The sequence below is a fragment of the Nestor notabilis genome, unplaced genomic scaffold (assembly GCF_000696875.1).
Source record: "Nestor notabilis isolate BGI_N333 unplaced genomic scaffold, ASM69687v1 scaffold146, whole genome shotgun sequence".
Classification (NCBI taxonomy): Eukaryota; Metazoa; Chordata; class Aves; order Psittaciformes; family Psittacidae; genus Nestor; species Nestor notabilis.
Genome location: NW_009933271.1, coordinates 61,376 through 79,303, shown reverse-complemented (window position 1 = coordinate 79,303; position 17,928 = coordinate 61,376). Strand labels below are relative to the sequence as shown.

At 37.8% G+C, this 17,928-nt stretch overlaps 1 protein-coding gene across 1 annotated transcript in view; it reads left to right on the top strand.

Annotated features, from left to right (window-relative positions):
• TTC29 (tetratricopeptide repeat domain 29) overlaps window positions 1-17,576 on the top strand; it is a gene marked incomplete at both ends in the record, with an annotated part of 49,325 nt that extends 31,749 nt beyond the window's left edge. The window contains 3 exons of the mRNA XM_010016791.1: window positions 6,261-6,352; window positions 14,206-14,329; window positions 17,345-17,576. Of these exons, the coding sequence (XP_010015093.1) occupies window positions 6,261-6,352; window positions 14,206-14,329; window positions 17,345-17,576 (448 nt within the window). The remainder of the gene's footprint in view (window positions 1-6,260; window positions 6,353-14,205; window positions 14,330-17,344) is intronic.
• Window positions 17,577-17,928: the final 352 nt, after the last annotated feature.

Genomic DNA, 17,928 nt, shown 5'->3' with positions numbered 1-17,928 from the left:
GTTGCTGGAATAGTAGCAACCATTACATCTGACCTCCCTGTTTCATCAATTATGGATAGATTATTGGATGTGAACATCTGCAAAAGCTTGCTGTTGAACTTACCTCCTGGCTGGGATTAGATAAAGTATTAAACTGTTGTTTATTGTCAGGCCAAAACTCTACTGGGAAGCCAGGGAATTCCAAGACTAGCAGACTCCCATCAGCAAGCACCAAAAATTGTTTAGTATTGCCACTGTTTCCCATAAGATCGTAGCCATTTATTATTTACACTTATTACTAGTTGTTATAACATACTTGATAAAAGCTCTTGGCAGGCACAGTGTTTCCAGCTATTGTCACATCTGTCAGGATGGAAAGGATACATAAACTGTTTTTTTTCTCTTATATTGCTGATAAAGGGTAACAGATGAAGCTTCTTCACTCTAGACTGTTAAGCCATGCTATATTTTGAAGAAATATGTCAACAACGGAAAACATTAGATTCCCATACTAAATAAAGATTGCAACAACATTTACTAGAGTAATGTCTCTTGCAGTAAAGATTTCAAATTGTATGGTAATAACAAACTAAAATACCTGATTTTGATGCTCTGGTTTTTGCTCTGAAGGGCCTGGCTGATTTTCTTTTTTTTTTTAATTATTTTTATTTATTTTAATAACATACTTCATGAGGTATACTAAATAATAAAAATTATGACTGCATTCCTACAATGTTGTAGGTGTAAAGAATCAGAACTAATATAATTTAGTGACACAGAAGGCCAGAATTGAGAACCGTAATCCATTCAGAGGCTAATGTAGAAGAAATTAGGATGGGAACAAAAGTTAATGTTTATTCAATCATGTGTACATTTCATGTCTTTTAAGTTTCCAGTGCAGCAAAATGAAGCATACAGGGTGAACTCCTGACCTTGTGGGAAGCCAACAGACATTTTAAATGACTCTAGGGACAGGAACTTTTCCAGTTACTTACTTGTATTTACGTATCATCCATTCAGAATCAAAGCAAAATACTCTCAGTATTATGCAAAGCATAAAAGTAAGACTAGATACAGGCAAAGAACCTTAGGTCTTAACTTGATGACTGTTAAGGAATTAGTGAAATATTTGTATTCTCTCATAATACAAACTGACGCAGACAGAGTAACCCAAATCATGAATTGCCATACAAGTTTATAGAGTCTCAAGGTAAACATTGCACTTGATAGCCAAACATAATGGGGGAGGGAAAAGTGGGGACTGAATAGAACAGTTACCCCTCAGGGACAGTGTCAACCAAGCAACACCTTAGTGACAGCTATGTTCTGGAGGAAGGGTGCTCCACTTCTGTGTTTGGCTTAGCCAGACTTCTGGGTGGGTTCTTCTAACTCCTTTCCCATCCTCCTGTCCCTGATTCTCTTGCTCCAAGATGCATATTTATGCTATACATTATCCAATACACACATTAAAGTCCCTGGAACAGCAGTTTGGCCAGTTGCAGACAAATTCTTTCTGTTTCTGTAGGAACAGTAACAAAGTTTGTACATGTCTGGGGCTTTTTTTTTTCTCCCCCTGTTTTTTTATTTATCAAAACAGGGCAGTCCAGTGTAATTGGATGTGGCTAAGGGCAAGAAATTAGTATTCACATTTACAGAATTTGAGTTGGCATATTTCAGTTGTGGGAAAAGAGAGAGAACTAACGATTCTAGCAAATCAGGGAATATTCACTCTCTCCTCAGCATGACACCCAGTTTCAGTATCCCCTAACTGTGAGCATGCAGACAGAATGCTGTGCTGCTTCTACCCTGGATGGTTGCTATGCCCAAATACGTTTAGCATTTAACAAGGTGGAGGCTGCCATTCAGTTGATATTGGTGTATCACTTTCTTGGGATCAATGAGCTCTGCTTATTGTAATCAATACATTAAATAAATAATACAATTTTCTTATTGCTGTCCAACCTTTCTCACACTGCATTTTGGCCAAAATAAGAATACATCTGGGGGTGTATTGTGAAACTCTTCTTTGACCTTACTCAGGATGGCCACAGGCATGTAACCATTCAAATTATTGTAATAAAACCTGTAATTTTTAGGCATTTTTAAATATGCGTGTCTTGAGGAGCTATGGGAGAGAGTTCACTGAACTGCAAAATGTCTATGCATAAGGTTCTATTGTCTTTTATTTTCACTGGATGGCATCAAAATGATTACTCAGTGACTGTCAGAGCTATGTGTATTTTCTAGAAGTATTTAAGAGGTACTAAGTGGTATGAGGCCAGCAGTCTCATTCAATTGCATTGTATTCTACCAATACCTATTGTTGGCTCCAGAAAAATGTCAGATGCTTGCTAGCCAGGCTGGGCCTTACACTGTTAGTGCAGCGCCTGTCAGAAATCATTAGCCACTGATCTCTTTGACTAATGTTCCAGTTGATTGTCTGATTCATGTTCAAGATCTGTAAATGAGGCAGAAGCATCTTACTGCTCACCAGCTGTGAAATGGCTAAACACAGCTAGATTTTCAAAAATCAAAATAAATGTGTTTCCAATAAAGTTTGACAACAATATCAAGTGCAAAGCTGAGAGCAGAACTACGGTTTTGTGGTTTCTAAAGTTACAGTATTATAAATCAATATTATGCCTTCACATTTTTGTCAGAGTAATGTATTTTACCAAAATAGCAAAATACTGGTAGTAGCATTAATCTTGTGTTGAGTTGGATAGACATTCTTTATTTAACTTAAATTCATCCCTTCGATTTTTACTCTTTTGTCCATTATCCCCAGATGTATCAATGTTTAGCACAGCCTATGTCCTTTTGTCTGAGTCCTCAGTGTATGCTAATGATGTATGTGCGTGTTTTTGTGTATGAATAAAAGTACAAGTGTGACAACAATAAAAATAAAGGGTGGAATTTTGAGGAGGGGGAGTTGTTTTATATTAATAGAATAACCCCACGAGGGTCATACTGGCATAATGCTGAGATAACCAAGAGGCAAATCTGCACCTGAGATCTGACTAATATTTTTCTTGGCAAAGGAGGTAAACATGAAATTCACCTTTACTTAGAGAATCAGTGCAAGAGCTATGTGACAAATAAGCTCTAGTTTGAGGATTTAAGCAGAGCTTGTTACTTCATTGTTACACTGTAACTAATTGTAGCCACAATAGACTTGCAAAGAGAGATTAGGAAGAGAGCTGAATCAGCTTAGTGCTGAGTGGGAAAACAGGGGAAATTATACAGTGCATCTTGTTGGGTTTTTTTATTTATTTCTATTTTGGAATTATAAAACCTCCTTTCTGTCTTTCTCCCTTTCTCTTCCCTTTCTTTCCCTTTTCTCTTTCTTTTCCCTTTTTCCTCTGCCTACACCAAAATAGTGGGCAGCATGTAGGGCACTTGTCTCTAATGTGGAAGACAAAGTTGCAGTATTCACCCTCCCACCTTCCCACATTCTGCATAAATGAGAACAAGCAATTGAAATCCACTGTTCATTTCTATATGACTTTTATTTCCATTTTATTTGTTTTGGTTTTTTTAACCAGTAACTCTACTGTGCACCCACAGAAGTACGAAGTTAGAGATAGTGTGGTCACGTAAAGCCAAAAACTAATTCATTATCAGAATCAGTGCAGCTTTCATAATTTTTATTTTGTTAAACTTACCTTACATTTTCTTTTTAGAGGGAGAAAAAACTGTACATTATTGTGATCTGTTCAACCGCATATACAGTGGTATTTTTCCACTAGTTGCTAGGAGTATCAAACTCTCTTTGAAAATTTCATAATGGAGCCAAGCCAGGCATAGCAAAATAAACTAAAAAAAAAAAAAAAAAAAAAAAAAAAAAAAAAAAAAAAAGAGAAAAAAAAAAAAAAAAAAAAAAAAAAAAAAAAAAAAAAAGAAAAAAAAAAGACATAGTGTCCCTTCAGTAACTTTAATAAGAAGACTTTTGTTCCTCTAACGCTTACATGTTAATCCAGCATTTCATCCTGCCCTACCTCCTCTTCTTTTTCTATCCTGAATGTTGAAGTTAAGGCATGTGCCGTAAGTAAGGAGGCTCCTCTTCACTTCCTCCACATAAATGGATACTGAGCAACTGTAGCATACAGGGGCACTACACAGCTCCTTTCCACCAAGAATGTGTCCCCTTCTGCATCCCTATGTAGTGTCTGAAGCTGGAGGAGTTACTTGAAATACAGGCATATTTTCTATTATGGCCTATTTTCTATTATATTTCTATTCCTAATACGGCATATTTTCTATTGTAATTTATTAAGATCTCCTTCCTTTCATGTAGATGATTTAATTATTGTTATTTCATCATTATTTAGAGTGAAACATCTGATTTGTATAGTGTAGTAGTAACCTGGGATCAAAATGAGCATTTTTCATCAATACAAATTAGTGGCTTTATTTATTTACATAGTTCTTTCTAGTAGCTGTTGCAGAGATGCAGTGAACCAACTTTTTACTTTAGCTACTCTGTCTAGATTTTCCCTTGGTTTTATCTGTAACTTTTAGGCTTTGTCATACCTTTAATAAAAAGAAAAGTACAGTAGCCTAAGCCTTAGGTGCCAAAGTAAACTTTCTGTGCTAAATAGTAACCACCAGAGGCCTAGTTAAATATTGCAGAGGCCAGTTTAAAGTCTTTCAGGATTTCAGTCCTGTACGTAGCATTCTGGAAACCTCCTGATACTTTTATGGCAAGTTTTCTGATATGGACACTATTACCACAACAAATGTAGCTCCTTTGGGTTAAATGCAAAACCAAGAACTGTTTCTTGGACACTTGTGTGCGTCTCTGTTATCATCCTGGATTATTAGAAGGACACACTACAAGCCTTGACAACTTAGAGCTTTGGGCAAGTTCTGAACTGATGTGACAACTTACTAACTAAGGTGCCTTTATGCTCTTTTTGTCATATCTTGTGCATTGAGAATGACTCAATTGAGAATGACTCAAGTATAGCGTGCAGTGATGATGTACATGAGAATATAACTGATAAGAAAGTACTTGAGGCGTGGTAAGTAGTGCAGTGCACATTAATAAATGCTACTTTTTGTGCACACAGAGCTTATATAACAAAAAGAAAAGAAAAGAAAAAAAAAAAAAAAAAAAAAAAAAAAAGAGCCTTGTCCAAGGATACTCCTGTATGTAGTAAAACTGTTTCAAGAACTAGCAAATCTGAGGTGTGGAAACTGGTAGAAATGGTGACATCCATAGCATTAGCACACACAGGTTGTCTTCTTTCAACCCGTGCATTTTGCCAGTGACAGGGGGTGCAGTCTTAGTAGAAAATGCCCTACCTTTTATCTTAGTTTAAATAGGCATCTTGGGGTATGCATGATACTGTCCTATGTCCCTGGGCATCTCCCATCCCCCTTCAGAGCTGGTAAATGACATTCACTACTCCTTTCTTGGAAATGTGCAAAAAGGATTTCCATAGATCGTCTTTGGAGATTTGCTGTTTCCTCATGTGTGTAATAGGTTGGGTCAAGCAACAAAGAGGAGGGAGGAAAGAATAAGATTTAATTTTATATGCACTTTCCTGTCATCACCACTGGAAACAAAAGGGCTGAAAAGAGAAATTATGCAATACAGGTGATGTCAGTGCTAAATTAAGTTAAGATCATGCATTTTTATACAGCAACGGTAAGCCTTTGGTTAAGGAAGTGGTCATGATAATAGAGTACATTCCCAACCAATGTTAACAAATTGCTTGTGTGCATAAATAGTCATAAAAATAACAACATTATCTACAGTTTTTTAAGGCAACATAGATTACATGTGTAGCCTATAATTTATTGACTTCTTGAGCATCCAGATTCTACTAAGAAAAGTTGTCGACAGTTTAAAGAAAGAAAAATATTAATTTTATTTCAGCATATCATTCTAAAACACTATGAATGCAAACGATACCATCTTAAGGTATTGATTATAGACATTCATAAAAGCACAGCCTCTTAAAATCTTTTAAATTATGGATAAGGAAATTTATATTGCAAATCAGGTAATATCCCTTTGGCTTTTGCAAAGTGCTAAAATACATGGAATTAAATGCAAGTTATATCTTTTTAATTTGTAATTATTGAGTAGTTTCAAACAACTATAAGTAATGATCAAAAACCTAGTCCCATTACAGCTAATTAAGGAAGAAATGTACAAGTGGGAAAACTTTTAATTTTGTGTTTCATATGGACACAGAGACTGGGGGGGGGCGGGGAATAATGTAGAAACTCTTAGCATGGTATTTATTGGGTTTTGTTTTCCTGTTTCACAGACTTTGGACACCTCTGTAAAAATCTTCACACCACTTTGTGATTCTGCTGGCCTAAGCAGAGCATATGCAGCCATAGCCAAGATCCTGGTAAGGTAGGTTAGCACATCCTTGTCTGACTGTCAATGCAGATTCATTCAACTGTGAAAGACTTAAATTGTTAGAGGTCTGTCTTTTCCCATTACTGACTGCTTAAATTTTAAGCAGTGCCCTTCTTGCAGTAAGTGACCCTTTCATGGAAAGTGATTTGAAACTGGCACATATTTTTTAAAGTGTATGATCCAAGCTTTTCTTTACCTGTAAACTATAACATGTCCTTCCCCTCTTCGCCCCACCCCCCATTTTGGGGATTGGGATTTTTTGTATGTTTGTTTGTTTTACCCAAGTTTGAGAGGGACCTTACTGGAAAATGGAAATCCAGGCATATTTTCCAAGTTAAAAAAGACAGAAAACTTTGAAGAATGTAGCAAGCTTCAGCAGGTGTCTCAGTGTGATCTTTCTGAACTCTGAGTTTCTATTTCTTGTACTCTTCTGTGGAGGCATTTCTAGTTTGTGTATGTGTAACTAGATATAAATTTGTCACAAATAAAATGCTTGTCTTCAATGTTTTCATTTCAGAATCTGGGATTAAAATCTACTTCCAGGTGAATTAGTTTGAAACTCTTCAACTTGTTACACAAACAGTTTTGGCATAGTCTAATGTAATTATCATATGAAGTAAGAAACATTAAAGAGCTTAAAGTGAAGGTTGCATCTTATCCTTGATTCCTCCTTTGTTTGGGGACTTCAGCGTCTATGATGCATGTTAGAGGTTGGCAATTTTTTTATAGAGGAGGACTTCTCACCAGGTTTATTTCAGTGTTCAGAGCAAATTCTCCTGTTTGAGTCAGATCCCTTTACTCTTGGCCTTTCAGAGCACAGAAGGGCCAGTCACAATCACAGTTCTCTTCAGTTCTCTGATACATAACACCTGGCTACCACCCTCACTGTAAGAAATTTCTTCCTAACATCTAATCTAAATCTACCTTCTTTCAGCTTAAAACCATTAGCCCTTGTCCTATCACAGTAGGCCCTGCTGAAAAGTCTGTCCCCATCTTTCTTATAAGCCCCTTTTTAGTACTGAAAGGCTGCAATAAGCCTTCTCTTCTCCAGGCTGAACAAGCCCAACTTTCTCAGCCTGTCTTTATAGAAGTGTTCCAGCCTTTTTCCGGACCTGCTTCAACACCTCCCTGCCTTCCACATGCCTTAGCATAGCTTCTGGGAGGATCTGTTCCATGATTTTTCCAGGCAGAGAGGTGAGACTGACAGGTTGTTAGTTCCCAGGGTCCTCCTTTTTACACTTTTTAAAAATGGGTGCAATGTTTACCTTTTTTCATCATCAGGCACTTCACTTGGGTGCCATGGCTTTCAAATGTACAGCTAATTCCCTTGGAACTCTGGGGTGTATCTCATCAGATCCCATAGGCTTATGTATGTTCAGATTCATTGGGTATTCATAAACCTGATCTTCTCTTACAGTGGGAGGGACTTTGCTCCCCTCGTCCCCATCTTGCAGGCCATCCACTTGAGAGGTGTGGGAAGAGAGGTTGCCAGTGAAGACCAAGCCAAAAAATTTGTTGAGTACCTCACCCTTCTCCTTGTCTGTTGTTATCATTTTGTCCGGAGTGGTCGTTGAGGGGGGTATGCTTTCTTTGACATTCCTTTTCCAGCTGACATACCTTTAGAAGCCCTTATTATTTGTATCCCTTGCAGAGTTCAGCTCCAGCTGTGCCTTGGCCTTCCTGACCCCATCCCTACACAGCCAAGCAGTGTCCCCCAGGATATCTGTCCATGCTTCCATTGCCTGTGCATTTTCTTCTTGCCCTTTAAATTAACCAGCAGGTCTTGACTCAGCCATGCTAGTGTCTTGCCTTCTTTTCCTGATTTCTTACACCTGGGGACTGAGGCTCTTGTGCTTTATGGAAAGCAAATCCTTAAAGATCTGCTAGCTTTGTTCTTCTCCCTTTTTTTGTCAACTACACCAGCAAACTCCCTCAGGACTCTGGGATGCATCTTGTCAGGTCCCATAGACTTACGTATGTTCAAGTTCTTCAGATGGTCGCAAACCCTGTTTTCTCTTACAGTGGGAGGGACTTCGCTCCCCCGTCCATCCACTTGAGAGGTGTGGGAAGAGAGGTTGCCAGTGAAGACCAAGCCAAAAAATTTGTTGAGTACCTCACCCTTCTCCTTGTCTGTTGTTATCATTTTGTCCGGAGTGGTCGTTGAGGGGGGTATGCTTTCTTTGACATTCCTTTTCCAGCTGACATACCTTTAGAAGCCCTTATTATTTGTATCCCTTGCAGAGTTCAGCTCCAGCTGTGCCTTGGCCTTCCTGACCCCATCCCTACACAGCCAAGCAGTGTCCCCCAGGATATCTGTCCATGCTTCCATTGCCTGTGCATTTTCTTCTTGCCCTTTAAATTAACCAGCAGGTCTTGACTCAGCCATGCTAGTGTCTTGCCTTCTTTTCCTGATTTCTTACACCTGGGGACTGAGGCTCTTGTGCTTTATGGAAAGCAAATCCTTAAAGATCTGCTAGCTTTGTTCTTCTCCCTTTTTCTGAGGGCAGTGTCCCAGGGGGTCCTATTGACTAACTCCTTGAAGGGCTGGAACTTTGCTTTTGTAAAATTCAGGGTTGTCACTGTATTCTTCTCCTGACCCACATCCCTCAGGACTCTGAATTCCACCAGTGCATGATCACTGCAGCCCAGGCTACCTCCAATCTTGATGTCATCAATTAGCTCACTTGCCTTGGTGGCCAACAGTTCCAGTATTACATCCCCTCTTGCACGATTATTTGTTACCTGGTTTAAGAAGTTATTCTCAATGCAATCCAGGAGTCTCCTGGATTTCCTGCAGCTCGCTGTGCTACTTTTCTGGCAGATGTCAGTGCAGTAAAATCCCCCAGCAGGACGAGAGCCTGCAAGCACAATGCCTTCTGTAGCTGGAGTAAGAAGCCTTCATCAGTAGGCTCCCCTTGATGGGGTGGCCTGTAGTAGACACCAACCATGACGTTTCCTTTGCTGCCTTGGTCTCTAATTCTTACCCATGAGCTTTCAACCTGCTCATGGCTATTCTTCAGAGACAGCTCTTCCCACTCTATCCATTTCTTGATGTAAAGGGAAACCCCTCCATACCTCCTTCCTCATCTGTCTCTTCTGAACAGCCTGTAGCCATCAATAGCTACGCTCCAGTCATGGGGTGCCTGTCTCAGGTAAGATATATAGTCTGTCTGTGGGCCTTATGTCTTCTGGAATGCTTGAACTCCATGATTGAGGGTCATAAGACTTGTGAAGTTTTTATCCATTGTCTTCATGGGGCAGTTCTGTTAGGAGAATAGCAAGACACCATTCTGTAAAACCCATTCATTCATTGTTTTAAGTAGGAATGGATAAATTCCATGATAAATTTCACCATACCACAAGCAGCAAAAATAGCTGAATAGTCTGTGAAGGATCTCTGACATGAGAAAATAGCGTAAGTAACATTTGAATTGGGTGTTGAAGAAGCTGTCCAAATCAAGGCTGCTTTCAATTATCTTTGAAAGGTTGGAGCAACTAGGGGAGGTTCCTGAGCACTAGAAGGCTGCAAATGTCACTTCTGTCTTCAAGGGAGAGGATCCAGGAAACCTCATGCTGGTCAGCCTTGCCCTTATGCCTGAGAAGGTGATAGGCCAAATGATCCAGAAGCAATTTTCAAAAATGTTAACGACAAAAGGGTGATTAGATTTAATAACACAGGGAATTTGTACTTCACCAACCTGATAGCTTTCTATGATCAGATGACTGGCTTGGTGGAAAAAGAAAAAGCAGTGGATGTTGTTTCTTTCAATTTTAACCAGGCTTCTGTCATTATCTCCCATAACCTCTTCATAAACAACCTGATAAAATATGGCTTAGCTAAATAGCAAGTGATGTAGACTGAAAACCAGCTGAGCTGCTGTCCTTCAAAGGACTGCAAATGGCAGCATGAAGTCCAGTGGGAGGTCAGTCACTAGTGGTGTACTCAAGGAGCCGTACTGGCACCAATACTGATTAAGATCTTCATTAAGAGCCTGGATGGTGTGACCAAGTGTGGCCTCAGCATGTTTGCAATCAATACAAAATTGAAGAAGAATGGTTGATCCACCACACAGGTGGTTGTGCTGCCCTTCAGAGTGCCTTCAGCAGGCTGGAGTAAAGGGCCAATGGCAGTCTCATGAAGTTCAGGAATGGAAAATGCAACATCCTGCAGCTGGGGACGAATAACACCAGCCACCAGCCCAGGCTGTGGGCTAACTGGATGGAAAGGAGCTTGACAGAGTAGGACCTCCAAAGTCACTCAGAATTCCACTGGACACAGGCCTCCTCTGGTTGACCCTGCTTTGAGCAAGGTGGATGGAGGTAGCCCTGGAGATCCCTTCCAATCTTAACTATACTCTGATTCTGTGTTGCTGTCTTAAGCAGTTCTTCTAGATGAATTGTTTTGCCACGTAATGCTCTCTAACGGAACACTTTTGGTAACTCAGCATGATGAATATTTCAGACAAACCTACTTCTCAAAATTCAATGACAGAATTTTACATGAACAAAATCATGCTGATCTGACTCTACTGGTTCCTCCTTACAGGAGGAATAGGCAGTGAAAAATGGTTTGAGAAGTCAGTGTAGAGACATTAAAAAAAACTTCTGTTTAGTCTCACATCAAACTTTTGGATATATACTTGTCTGATGTATATCAAACAAGCAAATTTCTGGCAAGCCTGTTCAGAAAACATTGGATAAATGCATAAGTAATTACTGCTAGTGACAGAATTTCCATACTCAGCTTGATAACTTTTTCTTTACTTGTATTTCTACCTAATCTAGGCTGGACTTGTGCTAATAATAATTTGAGGGATAATGTCTTTACAAAGAAAAGATGACTGTTCCCCTAAAATAATGTTTTAACCATAGTATCTGAGAATTTGCACTTACTGCCTTGTGACAGATAGGAGGAAATCAGCTGAGCCCTCCTGAATCACTCAGAACTTGTCTATAGCTTTGGAATACTTTGTGAAATCTGATCCAGATGTTTCCACAGACCATGGGAAACTAAAAATCTCTATCATGTGCATTTAGGCATGTCATTTTCCAGGGAAAAATCTGACATAATAGCATCATGTTCTTGACTTATTCTGCAGGTGTCCACCATGGTAATGACTTCTTGTGGACACATGATTTATACATCCAATTCAATCACATGAGCAATCCTATAAAAGGTGCATATTTTCATAAAAGTCTAATAGGGGTAAAAATCTCATAGGGCATTTTAGCATGAAACTGGAAAATGAGTTGCTGTAGATGTGTAATCTCTTCTGCTGAAGTCATCATAACTGTTCTGTGGGATCATGAATGACTATATTTTTTGGAAATTACATTTTATGCATTTAGAGAGGTGATGTCTAAGGAGATAGAAAGTATATGGCTGTATAAAATAACATGTAGATTTTTGAAGGAACTATAAAATATTAGCCCTTTGAATAGGAAAGACCTGTTCATCATGTTATTGGGTCTTGCAAAGGATAAAGTGTTTCAGTAATCCTTCTAGCATTCTTTAAATATCTCAAGCTGGAGTGCTTTTAAAAGTACTTCCTTTGAAAAATTGTTAAACTCTACCAACCAACTGCTAGTTGGCATAAGCGAAGTTCTAACAGTGAGAAATATCTTTCTGATATGTGTCAAATTGATTTCTGTTTGCTTGAAAGAGGTTATATGCCCTAGCAATTCTCGTATTTTCTATATGCACAGCATAGGTTTTTATGTGAAATATAAAAAATGACCAAAAATACATCAAAACATTTCTATTAATTCATGAAATTAGGAAAACCTTTTTACATTTTCTCCTGTCACTGATTCCATTTGCTTTATTACTTTCAGCCTCTAGCCTGCAAACTTGGTGGCACAATCAACAAACCCCTTAGTGGCTGTTTCATCTCTGCTCTATTTGATTTCTCCACTCTGAGTAAATGATTAAGTTTTCATGCATTGGTTCAACCAAAATCTATGTTCACTCAACCACATCCTTTATTGATTACTTCTACTGCAAACAGTAGGCCAAGTGTGATATACATAATTGGACAGTTGTCAGGGGATGTGGGTGTTAACAGTCCTGTTTTCCCAATTGGAAACTGGAATCACCTTGATACACAAATATTCTGCACTGTTTCATTCTCATTCCTTGGACCAAGGACTCCTTTTCCTCAGAATATATGTTTTTAACTCTCAAAGGTCTGGTTGAATGGATTTAATGATTATACCATATAATATGCTCTTCAAGTTGCACCTGTGCACTGCATATAGAAAACTAGAAAAACTGGAATTAATATTTGTCTAACACTTTAACCTTGTTCTTTAACTTATATAAATCATATGCTGTGTTTCTGTGGAGAAACATTTGATTGTCTCTCCTTAGGAAAAAAAGAAAAGATTAAAAAAAAATGTGTTTCTAATTCTAAGATTTAGAAACCTTTTGATGTTTGGCTAATATTTACAGTACAGTATATTTAATATTCTCATTATATTAAAATACTTAAATTACAAAACTAGTAAATCCAACTCTGCTTATTGGCAACTAAGCTTTATGGTAGCTTATAACATATGGTAGTTTGCAGTGTTTTAGCATCCTTTCCTGGGAATCTAGCTGATCTCAATCACATGTAGATAATCACTGCAATATTGTAAATTTGCAGCCATGTTTTGCTGTGTTTCCTGTTCCCTGGCAGGCCCTACCCTGTTATAATTACTCTGATGGAAGGGAATTGCAGACTTCTGACAGATTTTGAAAGCACACATAGTTTATAATAAAATATAGTTTATAATAAAAACTAATGTAAATAAACCTCAGCCAGTCATTTGCTGCAGTCATTTGTGTTTTTAAAATGGTGAGAAAATAAATCACAATTCTTTATCACTTACAGGAACTTCTATTTCTGTGAGTTTCTTAATTAAGCCTGGATTTTTCTGTCTTGCTTGGTGGCTTGACATTTAGCATGCTGCACTCCTACATTAGTGACTCAAGTTCATGGCTAATATTGAGGTCAGCTGCAGTAACACTTAAGCCTTAAAGGAAAAAAGAGCGCAGTGCCTTACTCACAAGCAGACCTAGATGTCTATCTTATATCTTGTAATCACACTGCAGAGATCTTATATTGTTAATATGACTGGCTTTATTAAAAAATAAAGGAAATCTGCAAATGTTACCGTCAAAGTACGTCAGCCAATTTTCAACTTAGATTCAGCTGTGACCTCAGGTTGCTCTGATCTCACTGGGATCTGGGGGTGGCACCTGCAATCCACAGTTTATAGGTTTGCCTGTGTGATTCCAGCAACCTTTTATCCACCCAGCCAAAGTGCAGTGTTGCACTCAGGGAAAGGCTGTTATCCCCAGAACTAAGAGACAGCACCATTATGTTGCTGCTGCTGCACCACCAGGGTTCTAGAGCAAGAAATGGCAGCTCTGAATGACAGGAGCCCGAAAAGCCTTACTGAGAAACTAATCTTTTTGCCTTCTCTCCCTATTCTGTCAGGATGCAGGGTCCAGCTGTATTAAAATGTTATCAGCTGCTCAGTAGGAAAAAAAAAAAAACAGGAAAAAGTGGAAACTCCAAAACCCCTATAAAATCATCACCTGCATTTTCATTCGTGGTCCTAAAATATGGCACAATATGTGGCAGAAATACCTTATTTTATTTCACTCAAAGGATCCAGTTCTGCCCTCAGATGTTCTGTGCGGGCTCATCTCATTGGTCTCAGCACAGGTAGTGTCCGGACAACTGTTTTGGAAATAAAGTCCAGTCATTAATGAGTCATCACAAGTTGCTTTGGAACAGAGGGATAGTTCTTCAGCATTTGGAGTGAATATCGATTTTTGTCCCTGTCCTTTGCTTCAGTCAGGGAAAAGCAGCTGAAGCTAAGAAGTACTTGGAAGAGTTTATGAAAGGTGCTGAGAATGCTCATCTAAGCCAAAGCCTGGTGGATGGATGCATATTACTTGGGAATATTTACAATGAAGGGGTAAGTACTGGTTGTAGTAACGATGTCAAACAATTGGGTTTAATTCATAGCAAAAATCTAGGTTTGCACATGAGATGACCCAGAATGATTTGATCCAGGTACTGTATCTTACAAGAGTTACCAAAGGAGAAGATATTGTGTGACTAAATAAAATGTGCCTTGAGTTTTTTGGCAAGGTGAAAATTTCACACCATATTTTTTAACACATAAGGGTTTGTTCTAGAATTGGTGAATAAAAACTCCAAATTCAGATTCTGGAAAACTCTTAGTGTTGAGAAAATCTGTATCCAAATCACCATTGGAGCCTTATATGCCCATAAAGAGTCATCAGTTAATGCAAATGAAATTTTATTGTACTACATATTGAAATTCATGCTTTTTTAAAATGACTGTATACTATATGGAGTACTAATGTGCAGTATTTTATTTTAGCTTGACTTTTTTTCTCTACATTCTCTCTGCTAAATTTAAATTGTGGGTGCTAGCAACAAATAGTTTGGCAAAGGTCTGTGCTGCTAGTGAAAGTGCTTTCTCTCCTATATGCCTCCACCCCGCCTGATGGCTTTTATTTGGCCTGTTTAAATCAATAGATAGTCAATGACAGACAATATTAAGCCAGAGGTGACTAAGAAACTCCTTTATTATAGTTTCTAAGGTTTTTTGAAGTGCTGCTTTCAGACCCATGTGTCAGTCTCTGGTTCTGGGATGGATCCTGCGAAGGCAGCAGTTCTGTTGGCAGCCTGACTAGCAATTTCCATACTAACTCTGTCCCTTACTACATCTAGAGATGTAGCACTTGCACTGCAGTAGTGCTTTTTTTAAATGAGAAGGATTAAAAACATTGCTGCAGAGGTGAAAGACTCTTGTAGAGCCCTTAAACACCTATTTTAGAGCTGAAATGTTACACGAAATTATTTAGAAACAATGAGTAATAAAAATAATATACTGCAGACTGTACAATCTCAAAATTAGGAAACACTTCCATTGTGAACAAAATGAAAATAGAAATGTCATTTCAAAATCACCCTTTTTAGCTTCTGTGGCCTGATTTTTGTCAGAATTTCTTTCCTACATGTAATGTATTGAACAGGCTACTTGCCCCTTTTCACTTGCACTGTCATCAGATGCCTTTAGGTTTTTTTCTGGATTTCTCTTACAGAGAAATCCTGCTACCAAAGCTGCTGGCCCATTTTTGTTTCATAAGCAGTAGAAAAAATCCTTACTCTGTTCTCTACATTAGCTTAAGAGATTTCTATTTACATATGTTCTTAGCATAAATGCTAAATTTCCCATTGAAAATTAAATTTTGAGTCCTTCAGAACTTGCTAAAGTAACTTTTAAATGGATCTAAAATTTAGAAGAAAGTAGGGTGATGTGACACTGTGCTAAATCATTCTACTACAAACTCAAAAAATAATTAACTAAATTCTTAACTATTTTTATATTTCACTGCTTCTGCCACCATTGCTGCTAATTAGTTCTATGAGAACTGATATTTTAAGAATTAACCTCTTTTTGGTTATTATCTAAATTATCTTTTGCATTTCAGAATTTGCTGCCTTGAATAGGATAGTGGTATAGAAGGGAAAAAAGTTAGTAACTTAATCTAATTAACTTATATAAAACACGTAAAATAATCATACTAAAAAATAAAAATCTTATCAAGATTTACAATTCACTATTTTCTATTTTCTATACCATTTTGCTGCAATGTTTACCAAAACTGAATCTAAAGTACCATTTCCTCTCTTGGGTCACTGCCTGCTTGTTGTCAGCTGCCATCACCAGTATTCTCTAAATCATTATTAGGGTATTTTTATTCAACTCTGTACTTCCCTGGTGATACAATTTGCAGTAGTTCTGTCCTTTTCATCGAATTAAAGATATCTCTATTTATATCCAGATCTATCCTTAGGGAACCCTTAGTAAACCAGGGATATAACTTTTACTGTTCTTCCCAAAGTGACTTTGACCAAATTCACTTTGCTCTGTCTATGCTGTTGCTGTATCTTTACAGTTCTGTCATCTTACTATTCCATCACCATCACTGTCTTTCTTTAATGCTGAACAATCGGTTCCTGTTTTCTAGACAGGCTTGTTTTACCCATATGTTTCTTGTTTCCTAAAATGCCTGGGTTTGTGTTATGTGCAAGTATTAGGCTTAATTTCTCCCAGTTTGTTAAGTAGGTTCATTACTTAATATGCAAACTCTAACACTTAGCTTGACACAGTGTCATTTATCACTTTACTTTTCTCAAGTTTCTTAGCCTGATTTGCTGTATTCCTCTCATTAATTGCATCACTTAACCTGTTACAGTTCTCATGAGTATGATATGTAGATGATTCTGCTTTTCATCTATTATTCCACTGCTTATTGTTCTTTATTCATTATTGTATCCTCATAGGCCTAATTCTGCTCTTTTGTATTAAACAAAGCTTAAAGACTACCTGAATTCCTATTACTCTTTCCTCATTTCTAAATTAAATGCACACTTTAGCAGTTATATAAATTTCGATCCCCAAAAGTAGTATCAGGTGCAACAGGTATCAAGTGGAGTCTCCCCTCCTGGTCTATACTCTATGCAGAAGGGAATTTCAATCCTACTAAATTGAGCTGAGAGTGAAAGGATAAGACAGCTCTGAAAATGTTTTCACTCAAGAAGTTTGTGCCATCAGGGCAGCAGAATTCCACACCAATAAGAGAATAGAAGGCATCCTCCAGAGAGCAAGCAGGCTTTAATTAGTATTGTATGTTTGAAATACTACACAGACAACCAAAAAGAGTTTTGTTTCTGAGAAGGATATGAGCAGTGTTGTCTGGATTTTAGAGCTTAGGAAATAGCAAGGGAGAGTGATTTGCTTAATACCATGCCATGAGTCATTCTGCGGGCTGGCCTCTCAGCTGCAACATCTTTGAGGTGCCAGAGGAGCAGGCTCTAATTCTAATTTCTAATTCTAAAATACAGGTGTCTACAAGTAGTTTTTACAATTTATTTTTTTTTTCTTCTTTACTAGGGGAACTATAATGAAGCTTTTGAATATTTCAGTCAGGCTTATGAAACAGCAAAAACTTTAAATAATTTGCCCTTAGTGGATGAAACAAAGGCTTACTATGGCATTGCAAAAGCTCATAAACTGATGGTGCCATTTAATAGCCATATAGAAGCAGAAGATCTCATAAACCTCAAGTATCTGCTGGCATGGAAGGAGAACAGAAGTGACATGTGCACTGACCCTTTTACAGTTGGTAAGACATTGGTTATGAAACACATTAGTGCTGTATTGTCCTCAATGGTTAAGTCATTTTTCTTGTAGAGTTTTATTAAATTATTTCCTGGGTTTAATTCATGTACTGAATGGGGGTTAGATTTACTCCTTTGTCTGCTTATTTTAAAGGCTGAATTAAGTAAGTTTAAATACAATATAGCAGGGAGAAATGGATAGTAGTAGTTGCTATGGATGGTAACTTACTTTTTTCAGTGCTGTTTTCCAAAACATCAGTTATGGGCAAGCAGTGTTGTATTAGTTTATTCAAGTATCATTATTTTAATCCTTAAAGAAAAATAATAGTCTTCATTTCTGGTCACTCTTACATGTGC